General features: G+C 35.1%; 1 protein-coding gene and 1 non-coding gene across 2 annotated transcripts; one reads left to right on the top strand and one right to left on the bottom strand.

Annotated features, from left to right (window-relative positions):
- The first annotated feature begins 9,255 nt into the window (after positions 1-9,255).
- LOC141609454 (F-box/FBD/LRR-repeat protein At3g26920-like) lies at positions 9,256-14,848 on the top strand. Its single transcript, XM_074428503.1, has 4 exons — positions 9,256-9,512; positions 9,593-10,917; positions 10,996-11,208; positions 14,439-14,848. Exons 2-4 carry the CDS (start codon positions 9,652-9,654, stop codon positions 14,571-14,573), a joined length of 1,614 nt encoding a protein of 537 aa, XP_074284604.1. The 5' UTR covers positions 9,256-9,512; positions 9,593-9,651; the 3' UTR covers positions 14,574-14,848.
- Positions 14,069-14,157, bottom strand: LOC141609942 (small nucleolar RNA snoR8a). Its single transcript, XR_012527844.1, has one exon. It is a non-coding gene; the product is annotated as a small nucleolar RNA snoR8a (small nucleolar RNA).
- Positions 14,849-21,580: the final 6,732 nt, after the last annotated feature.

Here is a 21,580-nt window from a genome sequence, read left to right on the forward strand (position 1 = left end):
GGTGGGAGTTAGTCCAATGGCCAATTTTTACCCGCAGCTTCTCCAAGAGTGGGTAATACATTTCATTTGTGAGCCTGGAAGTGTGGAGAGGAAGTCCCAAGTACCTAAAAGGGAACTCTCCCTCAGTAAAGTGAGTAAGGGAAAGGATTTGAGACTTCACATCAGTAGCCACCCCCCCAAAATAGAGACAAGACTTCATAGGGTTAGCTTTAAGACCAGAATAATCCTCAAACCTTTTAAGGCAGTTTGCAACAGCAACAATAGAGGGAACATCTCCTCTAGAGAAAATAAGAAGGTCATCTGCAAAAACTAGATGTGTGAGATTAAGTTGCACACACTTAGGATGGTAGGAAAACCCCCTTGCACTTGGTAATTTTCTCAAAATTCTAGATAAAACTTCCATACAGATAACAAAGAGGTAAGGAGAAAGAGGATCTCCCTGCCTCAGTCCTCTTTTGCCAGGGAAAAAACCCTCCACTGAACCATTTATGCTGAGAGAATAATAGGGGGTAGTCACACATTCCATCACCCAAGCCACAAGTTTAGGAGGGAAATGGAGTAAAGTGAGACAACTCCTCAAAAATTCCCAATTGACAGTATCAAAGGCTTTTTGAATGTCTACCTTTAGGATACATCTAGGGGTAAGTAAAGACCTGGAATACTTGAAAGAGAGCTCATGTGCAAGCATGGAATTGTCAAAGAGATCCCCGCCTTGCACAAAAGCGCCGCTCTTGCCCAATGATTTCAGGTAGAATAGTTTTGATTCTGTTCGCTAGGATTTTACTCACTACCTTGTAGAAAGTAGTGCAACAAGCAATAGGGCGAAAATCAGTCACAGAGGCTGGAATAGGCTTCTTTGGGATTAAGACAAGTAAAGTGGAATTGGCAGCCTTGGGCATGGTCCCTTTATTGAAAAATTCCCTGACAAAGCCAGCGATGAAATCTTTGCCAACCACACTCCAAGCATCCTGAAAAAAACCTGAAGTATAACCATCCACTCCAGGGCTCTTGTTCCTATCAATGGATTTAAGAGCAAGGAGAATTTCGAGATCAGTGACAGGGCCCTGAAGATTAGGATAAACAGCAGGGGAGACAGTTTGAGTGTGAAATAAATCGGTGGGAAGATCCGTTCTCGCAGTAGTCCCTAGAAAGCCTTTATAATAGGATAGGAACCCCTCGGCTACGCTCTTACACCGGAGCGGAGGGTGCCATTCCCATCGGTGATCTTGCCAACAATCTTTTTAGCCTCGCTTGTCGGCAATTTTGGCATAAAAGTAACGAGTATTAGAGTCATGAAGCATCAGATCATGGACTTTAGCTCGTTGTCTTAGGTAGTCCTGCTCAGCAACTTTCAACCAATTATTATTATTATTATTATTATTATTATTATTATTATTATTATTATTATTATTATTATTATTATTATTATTATTATTATTATTATTATTATTATTATTATTATTATTATTATTATTATTATTATTATTATTATTATTATTATTATTATTATTATTATTATTATTATTATTATTATTATTATTATTATTATTATTATTATTATTATTATTATTATTATTATTATTATTATTATTATTATTATTATTATTATTATTATTATTATTATTATTATTATTATTATTATTATTATTATTATTATTATTATTATTATTATTATTATTATTATTATTATTATTATTATTATTATTATTATTATTATTATTATTATTATTATTATTATTATTATTATTATTATTATTATTATTATTATTATTATTATTATTATTATTATTATTATTATTATTATTATTATTATTATTATTATTATTATTATTATTATTATTATTATTATTATTATTATTATTATTATTATTATTATTATTATTATTATTATTATTATTATTATTATTATAAACTTTCATTAAAATAAGAATAAAAGTTTACATGAAATTGGTGGGGAGCCGAGAAACAATCTGGGCTCCCACACCCTTATTATTATTATTATTATTATTATTATTATTATTATTATTATTATTATTATTATTATTATTATTATTATTATTATTATTATTATTATTATTATTATTATTATTATTATTATTATTATTATTATTATTATTATTATTATTATTATTATTATTATTATTATTATTATTATTATTATTATTATTATTATTATTATTATTATTATTATTATTATTATTATTATTATTATTATTATTATTATTATTATTATTATTATTATTATTATTATTATTATTATTATTATTATTATTATTATTATTATTATTATTATTATTATTATTATTATTTATTATTATTATTATTATTATTATTATTATTATTATTATTATTATTATTATTATTATTATTATTATTATTATTATTATTATTATTATTATTATTATTATTATTATTATTATTATTATTATTATTATTATTATTATTATTATTATTATTATTATTATTATTATTATTATTATTATTATTATTATTATTATTATTATTATTATTAGGGTAGAGTTCCGGTGAGAACGGGGCAAAAATGTTGTTGATGGGGATTGAACCCACAACCTCTTGGTTGAGATGCACTTACTTTTACCACTGTGACACATGCATCTTGTTGTTATTTTTGTATCTCTTTTAATATATATATTTGTTCGGACTGAGTTAAAACAATATGTACCTCTAATAATAATAATAATACTAATAATAATAATAATAATAATAATAATAATAATAATAATAATTATTATTATTATTATTATTATTATTATTATTATTATTATTATTATTATTATTATTATTATTATTATTATTATTATTATTATTATTATTATTATTATTATTATTATTATTATTATTATTATTATTATTATTATTATTATTATTATTATTATTATTATTATTATTATTATTATTATTATTATTATTATTATTATTATTATTATTATTATTATTATTATTATTATTATTATTATTATTATTATTATTATTATTATTATTATTATTATTATTATTATTATTATTATTATTATTATTATTATTATTATTATTATTATTATTATTATTATTATTATTATTATTATTATTATTATTATTATTATTATTATTATCTGTATGAAAATATTACGCCATAAATAATCGTCTTAATTAACATATTTTGGATATTAGAATTTAAAATTAAACACTAATAACTAGGAAAAAGAAGTATTTTTAGCTATTTGATTGGTGAAAACTGGCCGCTTTCTAATTCTTCAAAAGCGTTTAATGTACATAAGTACATAACTAATAATATTACATATCAAACACTTCCTTAATTCTTGTGAAATATTGTCAAAGGATATATAAAATGAAACGGGTAAGAAATACTATATTTTGCTTGCTTTTTTTTAAATCAGCCCGTGCATTGTTTGCACGGGTGTAAAACTAGTGATTCAAAATTCTGCGTCAGCAATGTTTTTTTATGCATTTCTTTTTGAAACCAGGTTGGTTGTGTTGCAGATGTTTTTTTTAACTCATATTGGTTGTATGTGTTTGCAGCTTTTTATGAGTGAACTAGAAGATATGGTAAATTGTTGGAAGCACCCTTTAAAACGGATTGAATTTCCAGATGCTAATTGTTCGAATATACACAAGTCAGAGAAGGTTGAGTTACAGTGGAGATTGCATTGGTGAACTGCTTGGTTGCATACATGACTTGGAATTTTAATCAAATCCGCATTTTCACGGGGTAAAAGATAAACACAAAACACCTCCCTCTATTTTAGAATATATTGCTGTGTATGCCTCTGTTTTAGTGTATTGCACTATTACCGATTTGTATGGATATGGACTACGGTTCAATACATTGCTAGCAGGATAGTGTATTTTGATGTTAAGGTCAGGTAATCGAATTATGACATGTGAACGAGTAGCTTGGTTAAGGGACAAGGGTGTTTTTCAAGTTGGAATCGTTCTCTAATTTGTTTTAATTCTAAATGCTAATCAATACAAATTATGAGAAATTCACAAAATTAATGAAATATTTGCAGAAATTATATTACTTTCTTGGTCGATACGTTGTTGACTTGTTGTCGATGACGGATTTGAGGTTAGTGAAATTTTGAAAGTAATTTTTGTGATTTTCTGTGTCAATTTTTGTGATGGGTGTTCTTGTGCTCAAGTTATGTTGGGCCTTATAAGGATAGTCTTGTGTTTAAGTTGTATCAAGCCTACTCTAGCCTTAGTAATTCCTAAAAAGATCAACACATTGACAAATTTAATCAAACAAAGTAATTATTTTATTTTATTAATTTGGGAGTACGTTGACGTGACATATTGATTATTGGGTGCATCCAAGATTTCTTTTCTTTAGGTTGTTTACGTGTTGTTGGTTATGAATTTATAATGAATTTATTGTCTTCAAATCCCTTAAAAAGGTTAAGATTGTTTCTTGACACTGGGGAATATGGATTGGCAGGTATGGATAGAGTCCTATAAAATTCATATTCAGACCCATATTACATATGTTGGACCCATATAAGCTATATAACATATTACAAACATTTGACCAAACTTTCATTTTACCTCCCCCCATTATAAAAAGTCAAATTTTATGCTCATCAAAATAAAAATAAAAATAAAAATAAAGCGGTTTAAAAACCGGTTAACCTTACCCTGAACATATATCGCTAAAAAAAACTTGGTCGGTTAAATGAATTGGAAAAAAAAAAAAAACAGAAAATCGCGGTTTCTAAACTTAGTTATTTTGATTAGGGTTTACGAAGGTTGTTCGTTTTTTTTTTTCTCACCTCCTAGTCATATCCGTTTTGTTTTTCTCAGCTCCTAGTCATATTGGACATTTTCTGAAGTCGGAGCATGCAATTTGTAATTGTCCAAGTTGGAAATAAGTAACTCGAACTAATGCATGCTTTGACTCTTGGTATATACATCAGCTAGCTAGCTATATGTCACGGACTCACGGTCAGTGACAATAAAATGTTGTAGCGGTCGTTTTTCCAATAATGGTCAAGAAGTATCTCAAGATCAAACTTGTAAAATTTTTATGAAATCGTTTCAAGGTCCGTCACTGAGTCTCATAATTCAAAATTCTCCATAAGCAATGTTTTTTTTTGCATTTCTTTTTGAACCCAGGTTGGTTGTTTTGCAGATGTTTTTTTTAACTCATATTGTTTGTATGTGTTTGCAGCTTTTTACTAGTGAACTAGAAGATATGGTAAATTGTTGGAAGCACCCTTTAAAACGGGTTGAATTTCCAGATGCTAATTGCTCGAATATACTCAAGTCTAAGAAGGTTGTTTTACAGTTGAGATTGCATTGGTGAACTGCTTGGTTGCATACATGGCTTGGAGTTTTAATCAAATCCGCATTTACACGGGGGTAGAAGATAAACACCTCCCTCTATGTTAGAATAATGCTTTGTATGCCTCTGTTTTAGTGTATTGCTTAAGAAGTACCGATTTGTATGGATATGGATGACTATGGTTCGTTACGTTGTTAGCAGGATAGTGTATTTCGTGTGATCTTTATGCTTTCGAATTTGTGATGTTAACATGGAGCTGGGAAGATTGTACATCAATGAGTATTTGTGGCTGTTTGAGCTCAGGTATAGTCATCGAATTATGCGATATGAACGAGTAGGTTGGTGAAGGGACAAGGGTGTTTTCGGAGTTTGAATCGTTCTCTAATCTCCCTTTAACTAAAAGAATAAGAAACTCTATAATTTTTCCCGCTCAAATTTGTAGTAAGGAATTGGACCTCCTATATTTGGCTATATTATTCTATTGAAATATTCTATACAAATTGGGCCTAACAAGTGAACATATAATATTTAGTAGAAGTATCTTTCAAGACTAATGTGTTAAATAAGATTGCAATATACCAAATTATGTAGCATAACAAATCTTTTACCTTAAATAAAATATACCAAATAATATTCTTACGAGATTTAGTTGTTGCCAATATTTTAAGTCATCCCCACTAAACTAAAAGAATAAGAGTTGCTCATAATTTTCCCGCTCAATTGATTGATAAATATGATGAGCCCATATTAAAATTATGCGTTTTAATTTATTGACTAAAAATTGCATCCACAAAATAAAATATTATAATCAAATCAAATGCCAACTAAAAATAGGCTTAACAGTGTCATTATTCACGCTTAATATACCTGTAATATACTAATTTGTTCTTTTTTAAGTTGGTGGTTGGTGTTGATAAAGTTTCAATTTTATTTGTTTTCTTTTTCTAAAATAAATTATCCTTTTTTTTAAGTTAACTAATTTTATTAATATGAGTTGTTCTTAATGATAAAGGGGTAAAAATCAATAATTCTAATTTTCCTATTAAAAATAAAAGAAAAAAGAATATAGGGGTAAATAGTATTTTTAATTGTTTGTAAATCGTCCTTCTAAATGTGTCGTATACTGTTTATATATATTTCCGTTATAAGGTCAATATGTGCTTGATAATAACAGAGTACTGACCCTATTAAATTATGTTATTTCATAACAGTCAGCTATCATTATTTTTAATAATAAAAATAAATTCACACAAAAATAATTTAATCTAAAAGTCCTTTGAATAGTAACCTTTTTTTATAATTTAATTAATATTATAATCAGTACATTACAACATGTTATTATAACTATAACTATAACTCAGTTATGTAAAAAATGTTAATTTTTACAAGCTAAATTAATTTAAACCTCACAAATGCCGTGCTTTAGCACGGGATCTCAACTAGTTAGTTTTAACTAGTCTAGATTTGTGCAAATGCAAGGTTTTTTGGACAATGATTTATAAAGACGTTAAATAATACTCCCTCGGTCTCGCTCATTCGTTGCCCTATTTCATTTTTGGGTATCTCACTCATTGTCCTTTCTATTTTAAGAATGAAATTGATGATCAATTTGATTATTCATACACAATTTAGTCCACTTGCCATTTAGTAAATTGCCTCCTCTTCTTGGTCTTTGTGTCAAAACCAAATGACAACAATTGATCGGAACATAGGGAGTATAGCTTAATAGCATGCTTATAACCGTATAAGAGATAAAATTTGATAATTTTCATATCAAATAAGATTGACATGCAACCTGAACATAATTATATAGTTACTTAATCATTAAAAATAGTATTATTATACTATTTTTAATTAATTTGACATAATGAGTAAGGATTTATCATAGACATTTTATTTAGGTAGAGAAATTTTTGAGACCTTTTATTCTTTTAGTAATAGGGAATGTTTTAAACCTAAATGCTAATCAATACAAATTATGAGAAATTCACGAAATTAATGAAATATTTGCAGAAATTATATTTTTTGTGATTTTGTTCGTCAGTTATGTTGGGCCTTAGAGCATCCGTAAAGTTGAGGCTCCCCATATTTTCTCTTTCCTTCTCTCATTCATGCACCTCATTTTTCGCTAATTTTTTCATTTATCCTCCCCAATTTATATCTACATCTATGCAACAATGGAGTTCCCCAACAATATTAATTTACACCAAAAATTTGAGAGCCTTCCCAAAACAACTCAAAAGACCTTAATTTTTCTTTGGGAATCTTCCCTACAAATAGAGGAGCTCCATTTGTTGGGAGAGTGTGCAAAAATAATGAAGTTTCCCATTTAAGTAGAGAGAGGACATATGAGGAGGTTAGCTTCCCATCTTTGCGGACACAAGGAGAGTCTTGTGTTCAAGTCGTATCGGGCCTACTCTAGCCTTAGTAATTTCCAAAAAGGCCGTGACACACTAATTCAAATTGTCGACAAATTTAATGAGCAATCACGCCAATTATTTTTTAGGTTTTGATATATACAACCCGTATTTAAGAAATTAAATATGGAAAGAAGGTCTTAAGATATATACATTAACTAGGTTTGGTGCCCGGCTACGCCCGAGCTACCTTTATTTACCATTTAAGTTTTATTTTCTTTGAAATATGATTTTCTAAATTTGGTTAACACATACATTTACAATTTATATATTGAAATTATGATGAAAGGTAAAATTAATCAACAAATTATGAGACACGTTCACCTCTCCCGCTGTAAATATTATTACTTTCATTACATCCCCTGTTAATACTATTATGTTCACTACTTCTTCGGTTACTGTTGTTTGTTTTACTACTCCTGCTATTTTTACGGTTGACCCGTTATTTTTGTCAAACTCATATATTTAAATAAATTAATATTTTTCTTAAAATCGAATTGTTATTTAATTTTTCATACTCTCTCCATTGTTCCTACCATTACTTTCATTACATGTGTTGTAACTACTATTACTTTTACTTCTCCCACCGTCATTATTTTTTCTTTCACTACTCCCACATTTATTATTGTTAATTCAACTACTCTCGTTGCTGCTAGTATGACTTTCACTACTCCCGTTACTATTATTGTTGCTTTTACTACTCACATGGGTGGCTATTATCATAGTAGTTGATTATCTAGTTGTATATTTAAATAAATCTGAAATATTAGATTAGAATATTATTTAACAGCAATCATTATTATTTAGTAATTAAATTACAAATCTAATGAATCATGCACTATTATATTTTTTGGAAATCTGAATTGATTTACTTACCTTTTAATAGTTTCCTAAATATAACATATACTTATATATATTATATTTGTGTATGTTAAATAATTAACATCTTTATACTAATTAATATCATAAGTGCGACCCGTTTATTTTAAGGAAACTCACCATATTCTAATATTCTCTAAATTTATATTTTTAACCAAAACTATATAATATTTACATTGAAGTCCCTTGTTCAGGTCCATCACACAGCGCTAGCGATTAAAAACTATATAGTATAATTAATTTGTATAAATTTATTTAATTACATAGAAGTCCCTTGGTTTCTGGAATTAATATATAGTATTGATTGATTGATTGATTGATTGATTGATTGATTACATTAGATTGTGTATAATTTAGTCTTGAATTCCTAACTTAATACCAAATTTGGAAGATATTAAATGCTTAAATACAATCGAATGGTTGTATATATCAAAACCCTATTTTTTATACTTCCTCTTATTCCACTAACATTTCCCACATTTCTAAATTCATAAAAATATTCCACCTACCTTATTTGTCTATTATGTCTGGTTATTGATTAATATAACATGTAATTCACATTCTCTCTACTACTATCATTTTCCTCTACATATTAACACCCCATTAAATATCATTCCAAAATCGATGTGGAAGATTATTCGGGATAAGAGGGAGTAAATATAAACGAACAAACGATGTGATTTAGATTTAGAGTTTAGCCAAACCGTACCGCACCCTAGTGAGTAGTGACTAGTGAGTGTTCTACTAGTTTGGTAGTGACTAGTGAGTAGTGACTTCCCTTTGTAATTCTACTAGTGAGTAGTGACTAGTGAGTGTTCTACTAGTTCCTCTTTTGTCAAAAATAATATCCTTCATCTTCCATTCTTCCCTGCATTATTTGCCACTTTGCCAGTCATTTTGTGTGCTGTTACTCGGTAATCATAGTCTGCATTACTTGTTTTGCTTTGCACTAAACCCCTTTCTGTTGTTTAACTCAGTTTTTTCACATTTGCAGGAGAATTTTGAAATTTGCGACAGTGCACACCACCTGTTCGACGAAATTCCTCAGTGAAAATGAACTCCGATTGCGAGGAAACGGTATCTGGGCAGCTGAATACTATGGACAGGTTCTCTGATTTACCAGATTTTCTCGTACATCATATCATTTCTTTTCTAGATACGAAGGAGGCGTATAGAACTTGTATCTTGTCGGAAAGATGGGCTCATATTTCGGCTACAAACCCAATTATTGAGTTTCATTATTATTGTAAGGCGGAGTATTCACCCGCAAGGCATTGGCCCTCTCAGGAAGACTCTGGAAGATTACTAGGATATATAGATACAAGAATGCAAAGATACGCTACAGATAACCTGCGTATAAAAACGCTCAAACTTAGATTTCCGGCTTCTAATAAAGTGTTTGGCTGTGATGTTGAAGACATAGAATTATTAGAATTATCTAGAAAATTAGAAGAGTTATCTTGCAAAGTTGATGAGTGGATTCGTATAGCTGTGCGCAATCAGGTTGCAAGACTTGATCTAGATGGTCCAATTAACTACCAATTGCCCGCCATTTTGCTCTCAGCAAAATCTCTAAGAGAAGTTTATTGTATTAATGTCAAAATACCGTACTACAACGGAGCCATAAATCTTGCATCTCTTCAGACTTTGGAATTATTAAATGTTGGTGTGGAGGAACGTATGCTAAATCATATTATTAGTTCGTGCCTGTTGTTGAAGTGTTTGTCGGTTAAGAATTGCCCCGGCTTCAAAACTATTGTCATTCCTTGGTGTAGTCAAGTGAGGGAGCTTACTTTAAGGGAAGCTTTACAAGAAAATGGGACGATCATTCTTGAGACGTCGTGTCTTATTTATATTAAGTTATCGGATATGTATGATGATCGTTGGCCGGTTATCTCAAAGCCTGGTTTATTGAGAAATTTGAGGACACTAGATATCGTTTTTATGGGTATTACAGACGAGGATCTTAACAAACTACTACCAGAACTAGCCTCATTAGAGAATCTACGGTTAACCGATTGTGATAAGCTGACAATGATCAGGATTTCAAGTATTCAGCTAAAGAAGATTTACTTGAATGAGTGTTTCGGTTTATTAGAAGTTACGATTGATGCCCCAAGTATGACGAAGTTTGAATATAAAGGGGAGTTTTACCCTCATCGTGCTATCACCATTAGTAGTCAAGCCAGTTGCGATCTTTCTCTTAGCATTACGCCGGATTGCCTTGATAATGAAGGATTTTTCAAATTGAAAAAGCTAATGACAGGACTAAGAAGCTGCAATGCTCTGGAAATTTGGCTAGAGAATTATACTAATGAGGTATTGTATAATTGTTTACAGCATGAATGAATGTCTATATTAATTGCACTAACAAATTTTTATGGCTATACTGTGAAGGCTGTATGTGATAATATCGAATTTAATGAAGAAGAACTCGGAGATGTTAATCTTGGACTCCCACACGATATCACAGAGCTGATGCTAACCCTCTATTATATGAAACTCTCAAGATCATCTGTTTCAGCTTTTTTGAATGGTTTATTCTGGACGTGTCACCCTGATATTATTTCTCTTCGATTTCATTTAAAAGATCCTGATTTGATGATCCAGGTATGTTCATGCCTTCACTTTCTACCATTTTTAATAGAGTTAGGGGCTAGTTATTCTCTATGCTATTTTGTTGAAAATTGTCTTCTTGGAATATTGGACATTTTCTGAAGTTGGAGCATGCAAATCGCAATTGCCCAAGTTGGAAATAAGTAACTCGAACTAATGCCTCCTTAGAGGCTAGGTATATAGTATATACATCAGCTAGCTATGTGTCACGGTCACTGACATTGAGTCGGAATATTAAGTCTACCATTGCCTTAAGTTACATTTGAATGTTGTATCTTTTTTGACTTGCTGACAGCTCTTTCTGCTATAAAGTATGCTATCAACCAATTTCCTTAGCATTAATGACGCTTTTATCGAATAACCTGCCTGTAAACAGAAATTAGACTCAGACTACCATACCAAGATGCCAAACACACAATGACACAAACCACATAACTCATAGTTGATATGATCGAAATTACCTGAATTAACTAATTTGACGTTATGCCTAAGTTTATTTTTTTTTTGGTGAAAATGTAAGCCATTATATTAAACAAACCATCAACATTTTACAACATTCCTCAAGACTAGGCTAAACTCCTAATCAAACTAGAATGTTTATCTTGCACATGCTTACTAACAATATGACGAATACGAAGACAAATCTCATTCCTAATGCATTTAACTAGACCCCCAGGATGAACAAGGCAACCGTCATGTAAACAACGATTTCTTGCCTCCCAAATATGATAAATCAATCCACAGATGGCCGCACCAACAATCTTCTTGAATAACAACGACCTGAATCTCCGAGTACTCCACCACCTAGCAGTATTCTGACACGGGATATCCACCCCCAACCAAGCTGAGACCAAATGCACACACCTGATACTATACTCACAATCAAAAAACAAATGAGTGTGAGACTCATTTACCAGATCACACAGAAGACAAGCAGGAGGTACAGGGAGAGCTCTTCTAATTAGCCTGTCACGAGTCAGCAGCCTGCATTGCAGACCAAGCCAGGCTATAAACTGATGCTTACGCAAAGCAATCCTCGTCCAAACCAGATGATGCCAATTAACCTCATTCACCTCAGGTAGAAGCCAGTTATACCCTTCCTGCACAGAGTATTGTTTGCCCTGACTGATCCACCCATCATCACAATACCCTACTTTCATCCTATCCTTAACCCTGCACAACCATTTCCAAGCCCACTAGCGAAAGAGGAGGTTTATACGATCGCCCGATCTTGCCCTTTCATATAAATTGCATTAATCCACTTAACCTAGAGGTGATCCTTTTTAGAGGCAATCCACCAGATATACTTCCCAATGGCTGCAATATTCCACAATTGAGAATTGAGAAGACCCAAACCACCATTCTTTTTTGGCAAACACACTTTCTCCCATGCCACAAAGGGAGCTTTATCATAGTGCTCAGTGCCTTGCCAAAGGAAATTCCTGCACACTGCATCAATGTTTTTAAGGACAGTTTTGGGGAGCACAAAAATCCTGGCCCAGTAGTTATGCCTAAGTTTATTGACATAATAAATGACTTATAAACATCAGTAGACGGGTGCCAACTCAGTGAATGGCTCGAGTGCTCGACAAGTGGTACTGGTAAGTGGTAACCATTTGCTTGCTCTAGTCCTAATGAGACAATAAACACGTAATGTCTGACTTAAGTTGTTTTTATGACAAGATTGGGAAGGGAAGTTTGAACTACGACATTAAAATGTTGTAGGAGTCGTTTTTTCAATAATGATAACAAAGTATCTCAAGATTTAAACTCGTACAAAGTTTATGAAATCATTGCAAAGTCTGTCACTGAGTCTCATGATTCAAAATTCGCCTTAAGCCATGTTTGTTTTCTTATGCATCTCTTTTTAAACCGAGGTTGGTTGTTTTTACAGATGTTTTTTTTTTAACTCATATCTACATTGTATAAAAGCTAAGTTTTTTTAAAGAGATTTCATTGGTCCCTTAATTTACGGGATTGAAAAAACTTTTTTTTGCGGTAGGACCTCATGTTCCTTGGCCTGATTTAATTACTCTCTCCCTTTTGCTTTACATTTTTGATCAAATTTGTTTTTGTAATGCTTGGTGTAACAATTTCAATACCAAATTTCTCTATGTTCAATAATAATAAATTATTTAGCAATAAAAATCACCAATATACTTTCCAGGTAAAATATACTTTTCCGAGTAAAATGAGGAGTATATCATACCAGAAAAATTGCATAAAACTGAAATAGGAAAAAATCGTTAATTACATTAAGGGCTTGCTTGGAATTAGAGTAATAATTAAGGGAGTAATAGAGCTAAAATGAACTAAAAAATGGAGGGAAGGGATGGGGGTTGGAGATAGAAATGGATAGAAATGGGGAAATATAGTGTAATAGTCACTCCATTAAGGGAGTAATTGTTCCCTATCTCTTCCCCCAAGTAATGCATTACCTTCATATAGAGGTAATAATTCCTCCCTCACCTCCTCTTTCCACCCTCCACAACCACCACTAACCACCAATCTCCTCCTATTTCTTCTTATTTTAGCTCTCATTACTCCCTTAATAATTACTCCCATTCCAAGCAAGCCCTAAATAATACTCCCTCTGTCCCGGTCATTTGTTGTCCTTTTTCATTTTTGGGTGTCTCAGTCATTTGTTGTCCTTTCTATTTTAAGAATGAATTTGATGAGTAATTTGATCATTCACATCCAATTTATTCCACATGTCATTTGGTAATTGGCCTCTTCCCCATTTCCTTGGTCTTTGTGCCAAAACCAAAGGACAACAAATGACCGGGACGGAGGGAGTACAGTATAATACAAAGTAAATTAACACAAAAAAATAAAAAAAATAATAGGGGGTAGAAAAGCTCATATTCTATGGGTGTATTAAGGAGTCTGTCATGCCATTATACACACTGAACAATCATATTTTTTTATACAAATGATTTTTTTAGATTATTTTGCAAGTACACTGCTAAAATCTATTAAAGAAAAATAAAGAATGAATATGCTTACTTGATGCAAAACCCTGATTATCTACCTCTAAAGTCATGCGAACGGATAGGGAGATCATGAAATTTAATAGTTAAACGGAGCTACTGTAAAACAATCTATAACTTAATGGTTTTTAATAGTGGATTATGAATATTTTTATTCATCTCTTTTTGAACCCTGGTTGGTTGTTTTGCAGATGTTTTTTTTTTTTAACTTATATTGGTTGTATGTGTTTGCAGCTTTTTATGAATGAACTAGAAGATATGGTAAATTGTTGGGAGCATCCTTTAAAGCGGATTGAATTTCCAGATGCTAATTGCTCGAATATACTCGAGTCAGAGAAGGTTGATGCACAGTTGAGATTGCATTGGTGAACTGCTTGGTTGCATAAATGAATTGGAATTTTAATCAAAGCCGGATTTACACAGGGGGAGAAGATAAACAAACACCTCCCTGTATTTTAGAATAATGCTTTGTATGCCTCTGTATTAGTGTATTCCTGAAGAAGTACAGATTTGTATGGATATGGACGACTACGGTTCGTTGCTAGCAGGATAATGTATTTTGTGTGATCTTTTTGCTTTCGAATTTGTAATGTCAACATGCAGCTGGGAAGTAATTTCAATCAATCTACCCTAATTTCACAAAATTAATTACCAAGTGCAATAATTAAGTAATTAAACCTTGATTGTCTTGATGATGTTGCAGTTACCGTATGTTGATGTTAATGTTAGATTTAAGTATGCATTAGTGTGTGGAGGTATGAGATGAAAGTAAAAAGTATTAAGAATGAAGAACGTAGTGGGTGAGGAAGGGAATAAAATGGAAGGGTAGTTCGGTCTTTTAATCGGGTGATATTCAATTTACGGACGGGAAAAGATTTTTTTTTTTTAATTATTATTTAGGAAGAAAATGTCATATATGATTAATATGAATGAGTGATTCACAAGAAAATGAAATCCTGTTGAGATATTGAGCGGAAAATACAGAAATGTTTGATTTCACATTTTGGATAAGGGGGTCAATTACTTCAATTCAAATTTATGGGGCTAGATTTGAAAATTCATCAAAGTAGATTTGATATCGATGGTCCTCTTAAATACCAATTGCCTCACATTTTGTTCTCGGCAAAATCTTTAGAACGACTCGACTGTTATAATGTCAAGATACCCTACTACAGCAAATCCATAGATTTTGTCTCTCTTAAGACTTTGAGATTAAATAATGTGGATGTGGAGGAACGTATGCTAAATCATGGCATTAGTTCCTGCCTGTTGTTGAAATGTTTGTCTGTTGACACTTGCTCAGGCCTCGAAACTATTGTGATTCCTTGTTCAAGCCAAGTAGAAGAGCTTGATTTATATGATTCTTTATCTAAAAATGGGAGAATGATTCTTGAGACCTCGAGTCTTACGTGTTTTCTTATCTCAGACATGTTCTGTGATAATCGTTGGCCGGTTATGTCAAATCCTGGTTTGTTGAGAAATTTGAAGAAACTAGAAATCTATTCTTTTGGTATTACAGATGAGGCTTTTAGCAAACTAATACCTGAACGTCGTTCATTAGAGACTTTGAAGTTATGCGACTCTTATATGCTTAGTACTATAAGGATTTCAAGTACTCAGCTAAAGGAAATTTGATTCATTCATTGCGGCAGCTTAATAGATGTTAGGATTGATGCTCCGAGTTTGAAGTTCTTCAAATATGTCGGGGATTCCGGTATTGCAGAACTTTTTAGACTATGAAGGATTTATGTGAAGCTATCGGATTAGACGAAGAAGAACTCGGAAATGTTAATCTTGGGCTCCCATGTAACATTAGAGAGCTGAAGCTAAACCTCTCTGTTCCGGGTGTAATTCCAGAGCAGTTATTTGTTACCACCCGTGCTTGTAGAATGACGTCTTTGATTGAATCCTCCTTTCGGTCTCCTGAAACAATGAACAAACTGAGGGCTCGGCTTTGGACCGAGCGAACTCACTCCGACGCTCAAGTCAGTAAACTTAAAAGGATTAAGTCGTATGTTACTTGGCGAGGTGTATATTGTAGAGAGATAAGGAAGATATTACCAGATTATGAGGTGTTTAGGTTATTTTTCGTATCCTTTCCTCAATGAGGGTTGAGGAGTATTTATAAACTTTCACCTTTTGTCACGTAGTGGCCAAGTGGCTAGCAGGTGGAAAGACTGATCTACCCTCGGCCGAGGGACCCATGGCAGGCCGGCGGGCCCTGTTGACTCGCCGCCGAGGGGTCTTGGATATGAGTTCGCGGATATGTGCCCCGGCCGCTAGTTGTCCCAGTAGAGGCCCAGTGACAGCCGACGGGCTGCGTCGGTTAGGGTCATCTAAGTCGTTGACTTGCTTGTGGATATCTTTGACCTTGCTCAATATGTTGACTCGGTCAGCGGGTGCAGAATATGCCCCATCAATTTGCCCCCAGCGTAGTCTATGCCGTGGTATGGACCTTCGATGAGTGTTGAGCGTATTCTGCGCAAGTTTTGTAAAAATTTCTGCCCCGACTTCTTCTACCTCGGCTTGGTTCTGCCTAGGCCGTACCGTATCATATCCCCCCTCCACATGGATGTGTAATGGACATCAGATGTGGAAAAGAAAGTGGCGCTGGCCGAGACCGAGGTTGTGAGTGCCGTGTGCTTTTGATTGCCCCCAGCCGGTGCTGCCAAGCTTGGTTTCGTCAGCGGGCCGTTGGGCAAGTAGATACCAAGGAGCGTGTTTGAAAAAGATACGTCGATTGGCATTCTGTCAAGGAGCGTGTTGAAGAAGCTTTGTAACTGTTTGTCGATTGACATCCCATGGCTGCATGCCTGACATGTGTCTCGTTGCTGATTGGTTGACGTTTCATGGACTTTGCCCTGATTGGTCGGATTGAGTGGGCTTTGCCCTATAAATAGGAGAGTTAGCCCCTGAATTTGGCCTTCCAAATTCATTTTCTCAAAAAAATTTCTTCTTTCTATCCCTCTTTGACGAAACTTCTCTCTATTTTTCAGAATCGTTACTTCGGCGTAGCACTTTTCTTCAAGGTAAACAAACAAATTTTCCAACTTTTTATTGTTAAATTTTTGCTGTGAACATGTCTTCTGCTGATGCCGGACCTAGTAACCCTGCGCCGGGGGGATCCCCGTCGCGTTTTGATGAAGAGGAGGCACTAGCCGCCATCCCGCTGAGGTCCGGGGGCCCTAGGTCTCCTTCTCCTGAAGTTGATCCTAAAGCTCTGGAGGATTGGGAGGATGATGATGATGTTGATGATGACGGTGATGATGACGGAAGGACTCGTCCTAATGAGGGGAGGCAGTACATCATGGATCACAGCGACGCCTGTAAGGTCTGCCCTGACCGTGCTTGGACCCATAAGTTCGCCAGTTGTTCCGGCGAAACACTTTTCGAGGGCCATTTCTACTTCGGCAGGGGATACAAAATTGTTATCCCTGAGGAGGGTCAGGCCGTCTGTTGCCCTCCCCCGGGTTGCACCGGCGTATACATCCGGCACCTGGAGTACGGGCTTCGGTTTCCGCTGAATGAATACGTTATAGCCATCATTAGAGCCATGAACGTCGCCGTGGCCCAACTGCACCCGTTGGCCATTAGTACTATAGTCGGCTTTGTGTGGCTCTGCCTCTTCAAGGGGGAGGTCCCGACGGTTAATTTATTCCGTCGGCTTTATCACCTTCGGCCGTCGTTTCCTGGTCGCGTTGGGTGGTATAGCGTGCAGACGGAGCCGGGTTACGTCTCCGTTGATAAGCTTTCCTCCTGCAAGGACTGGAAAGAGCGGTGGGTGTACGTTGAGGTGCCGGATGACTATCCGCTGCCCCGGTCCTTCCAGCACCAAGTTAATTTGCGGTGCGAGAGTAAGGCAGAGCATGACAAATGGGTCACCCGGAGTAAGCTTAAGATGGACGCCAGCAAGGTTCCTCTTAATGCGGATGAGAAGCTGGCGATGAGGCTGTTTGAGGCGGAGAAGAATGGGGTGCCGAAGAGATGGATTCCCCCGACGCAGATCATTCTTCAGGATGAGCTGCTCTGCCATGTCGGCCTCATACCGGCCCTAGCACAGGGTGAGTGGGGTCGGTGTGAGGCCCATCTCTGCTTTCAATGTTTCTGTTTTTTGAATTTTGATTTATTTCTTTCACTTAACTCTTGCTTCGTTTCCTTTGCAGACCATTTTGGTCCGGACCTGTCTGAGGATATCCTCCGGAGAATGGGACTTGCCAAGGACAAGACAGTCGTTGATTTGCATCCAAAGGCCCAGGCCCGTGATCGCAGGCCGGCGCCAAATGATCTCATGGATCAGCAGCGGAAGGGCTTAGATGTGAAGGCGGCCCAGGCGAAGGTTGCTGGTAACATGCCGCGCCGAACGCGGAAAACAAAGTCTTCGGCGGCGACGGCGTCGACATCGGTCCCACCTCCCATCCCTTCAGTCCAGAAAGAGACGGTGGAGGTCGTTGATATTACCGCCGAGGAGGTGGTCACCTTGGCAGTGGAATCTCCCCTCTTCCGCAAGAGGAAAGAGCCTACTACTGCCGCTGATGCTTCTGCTTCTACTGCTGCTACTACTGCCGGCAAGGAAATGCGTCCTCCGACCAAGAAGGCCAAGCATGGTACAGATCTATCCTGTGGCTCAGACTTAGCCGGTTCATTAGGCGTTCCTGATGACAGGCTCTCCGGTATGTCCATGTATGTTGACACGGATGCTTTGATTGAATTTTTTGTAGATCAACCGCCGTCGTCTACCGGGCACACTGTGCGGGGTAATATCCGTATAAGACCCTTTAAATTTAGGACTATAACGTAAAATTAACATGCGATTATCGTCATAAAACATAAATACAATAGAGAAACGATAAGGAACAAGAATCAACCTCGGGTCCTTTGAAATGCGGCGTAATGAACAGAAATCAAAGTAGATTTCCTCCTAATCGTTGCACCCAAGACCGTCTGAGACTATGCCCCTTGTGCTAGAAAGAATTCTCTAATTGCCTTGCAATATTGAGAGAATTTTGTGAAGTTTTCTGATGTGAGATCTAGGTTTCAGAGGAATAATCTCCAAAACCCTAGTTTCTGTAAAAATGAGATGCCTCGGTCAAAAGGAGAGAGGCTCTCTCCTTTTGTCTTGTTCGGCCAAACCGAGAGCCCAAGGGGAGGGAGTGGGCTTTCACTTCCTCCTTATTCTAACTCGTAGTTCAGCTCGAAATTACTAAAATGTATATGACGGGTTTTCAATTATAAATCGTCATCGGTTATCGGTTATTAACGTATCAACTAGTGACATGACTCAGTCGATATATTAATACATGTCCGACAAAGACAATATTGTATAATTAAATAAATTCAATATACATTAATTAAATATAAATCGTTTATATTTAATTTACGAATTAACTGCTTAATTCGCCTTAGCCATTATTATTTAATCCGTATTAAATAAAATATCTCAACATCACATTTGACTAATTATTAGTCAAATAACTCGACTAACCGCTTAGTCAATTATTGGCATCAACATGACTGTATTTTCATACCGTCACATCTCTCAAACGTATCCTATAGGTGTGACTTTTAGGGACCAGTTGATCACCGCCATCTGTATGACAATAACGTCAAACTTATCTAGCAAGCCAACCGTTATTGATAAACGTGGACCAACTGATAATAATACAAAAGTATACCCTTTGATCCTTTTAGAGATTTGTAAGTCCTTGCACTAACTGTAAAGGACACCAGCCCCAACAAGCTCCCACTTGTCCGTACAAGTGTATGTGCAATGACGTTATCCGCACTAACTGGAGGACACAGCTCCAACAAACTCCCACTTGTCCGTACAAGTGTATGTGCGATAACCGATTCTCATATTCATTTAAAATTTCTCCCACTCAATGTAAAACAATTTGCAGATCCGGATCCGCAAAGGTCGTATTTTACAATCGATCTGTATCAAGAGTGGTTTCCCCGACTAGAGAGTAACTTAACTGATAAAACGAATCCGTATTCGAGCATGGCCATGCATTTCGATTCTGACTCCTCGAGTGGCCCTGAGAAATATCGAGTACCCGATAAAGGCTGAATATTTCCTTCAACTCGACTCCTTCCGATCTAAGCACAAAGATGAAAATGACCCGAAAAAATCTACTTGGCCCCTGTTACGGATGACCGTGAGAAAGAAACCAAAGTCACCCAAAATCTGCCGTAGTCTCAAGAGACAGTCGATAGTCAAAAGAATCGACTCTTAGGATCACCATGGAGGTCCTATCCACGACCTGGCACCGAATGTTATAAAACATTTAGGACTCCACGTCGATGTCACAATTGTGTCCTACGAGATATCCGTATAACTCGCCTCTGTGATTGGTCAGTCAACCGGTTGACTTATGGCTCGTTGAACCCACCATCAACCAACGTCACAAAATAATTGCCGAGTTATCACTCATGTGGGCAATTAAGGACTAAAAATATAATGTTTGTTCAGTTCACTTTGTGGTGTTCAAAATTGTCGTACAATTCCACATGAAAAACAAAATATATAAATATCAAAACGATGATGTCGTATAGAGTACACAAGAAAATGAATCTAATCCATAAAAGAGTACTACAACTCAGGAACACGTTTAATTCCCATGGAATTAACATGCCCTTCATGCTTATCTTGTCGTAATGGTTTAGTGAGAGGATCTGCTATATTATCATGTGTAGCAATCTTTTCTATCACTACTTCCTTTTGCTCCACGTAATCTCGGATTAGATGAGCTTTCCGTTGTACATGTCTAGACGCGACATAGTACTCGGACTCAGTCGTAGAATCTGCTGTGTAACTTTTTTTTGGAACTCTTCCAGTGATCAGTAGCGCCATTAAGAGTAAAAACGAATCCAGACTGAGATTTCGAGTCATCTCGATCCGTTTGGAAGCTAGCATCTGCGTAACCGGTTGCGCATAGCTTTTGTTCGCCTCCATGAGTCAATGCCCAATCTTTAGTCCTCCGTAGGTACTTAAGAATGTTCTTGACAGTCATCCAATGTGATTCACCTGGATGCTGTTGGAATTGACTTGTCATACTCAATGTATATGCCACGTCCGGACGTGTGCATATCATGGCATACATGATTGATCCTATAGCCGAAGCATAAGGAATCCGTGTCATGCGCGCTTTCTCTTCCTGTGTCTCTGGTGCCTGAGACTTGCTCAAATGCACCCCTGGAGCCATGGGAAGAAAACCCTTTTTGGAGTTAGTCATGCTGAATCTCTCTAGGACTTTGTCTATGTGAGACTCCTGACTGAGAGATAACATCCGACGTGATCTATCTCGATAGATACGGATGCCCAAAATTCTTTGTGCCTCACCCAGATCTTTCATCTGGAAATGGTTTTTCAACCATAC

Source organism: Silene latifolia, chromosome 10 (assembly GCF_048544455.1).
Source record: "Silene latifolia isolate original U9 population chromosome 10, ASM4854445v1, whole genome shotgun sequence".
In the NCBI taxonomy this organism is placed as follows: Eukaryota; Viridiplantae; Streptophyta; class Magnoliopsida; order Caryophyllales; family Caryophyllaceae; genus Silene; species Silene latifolia.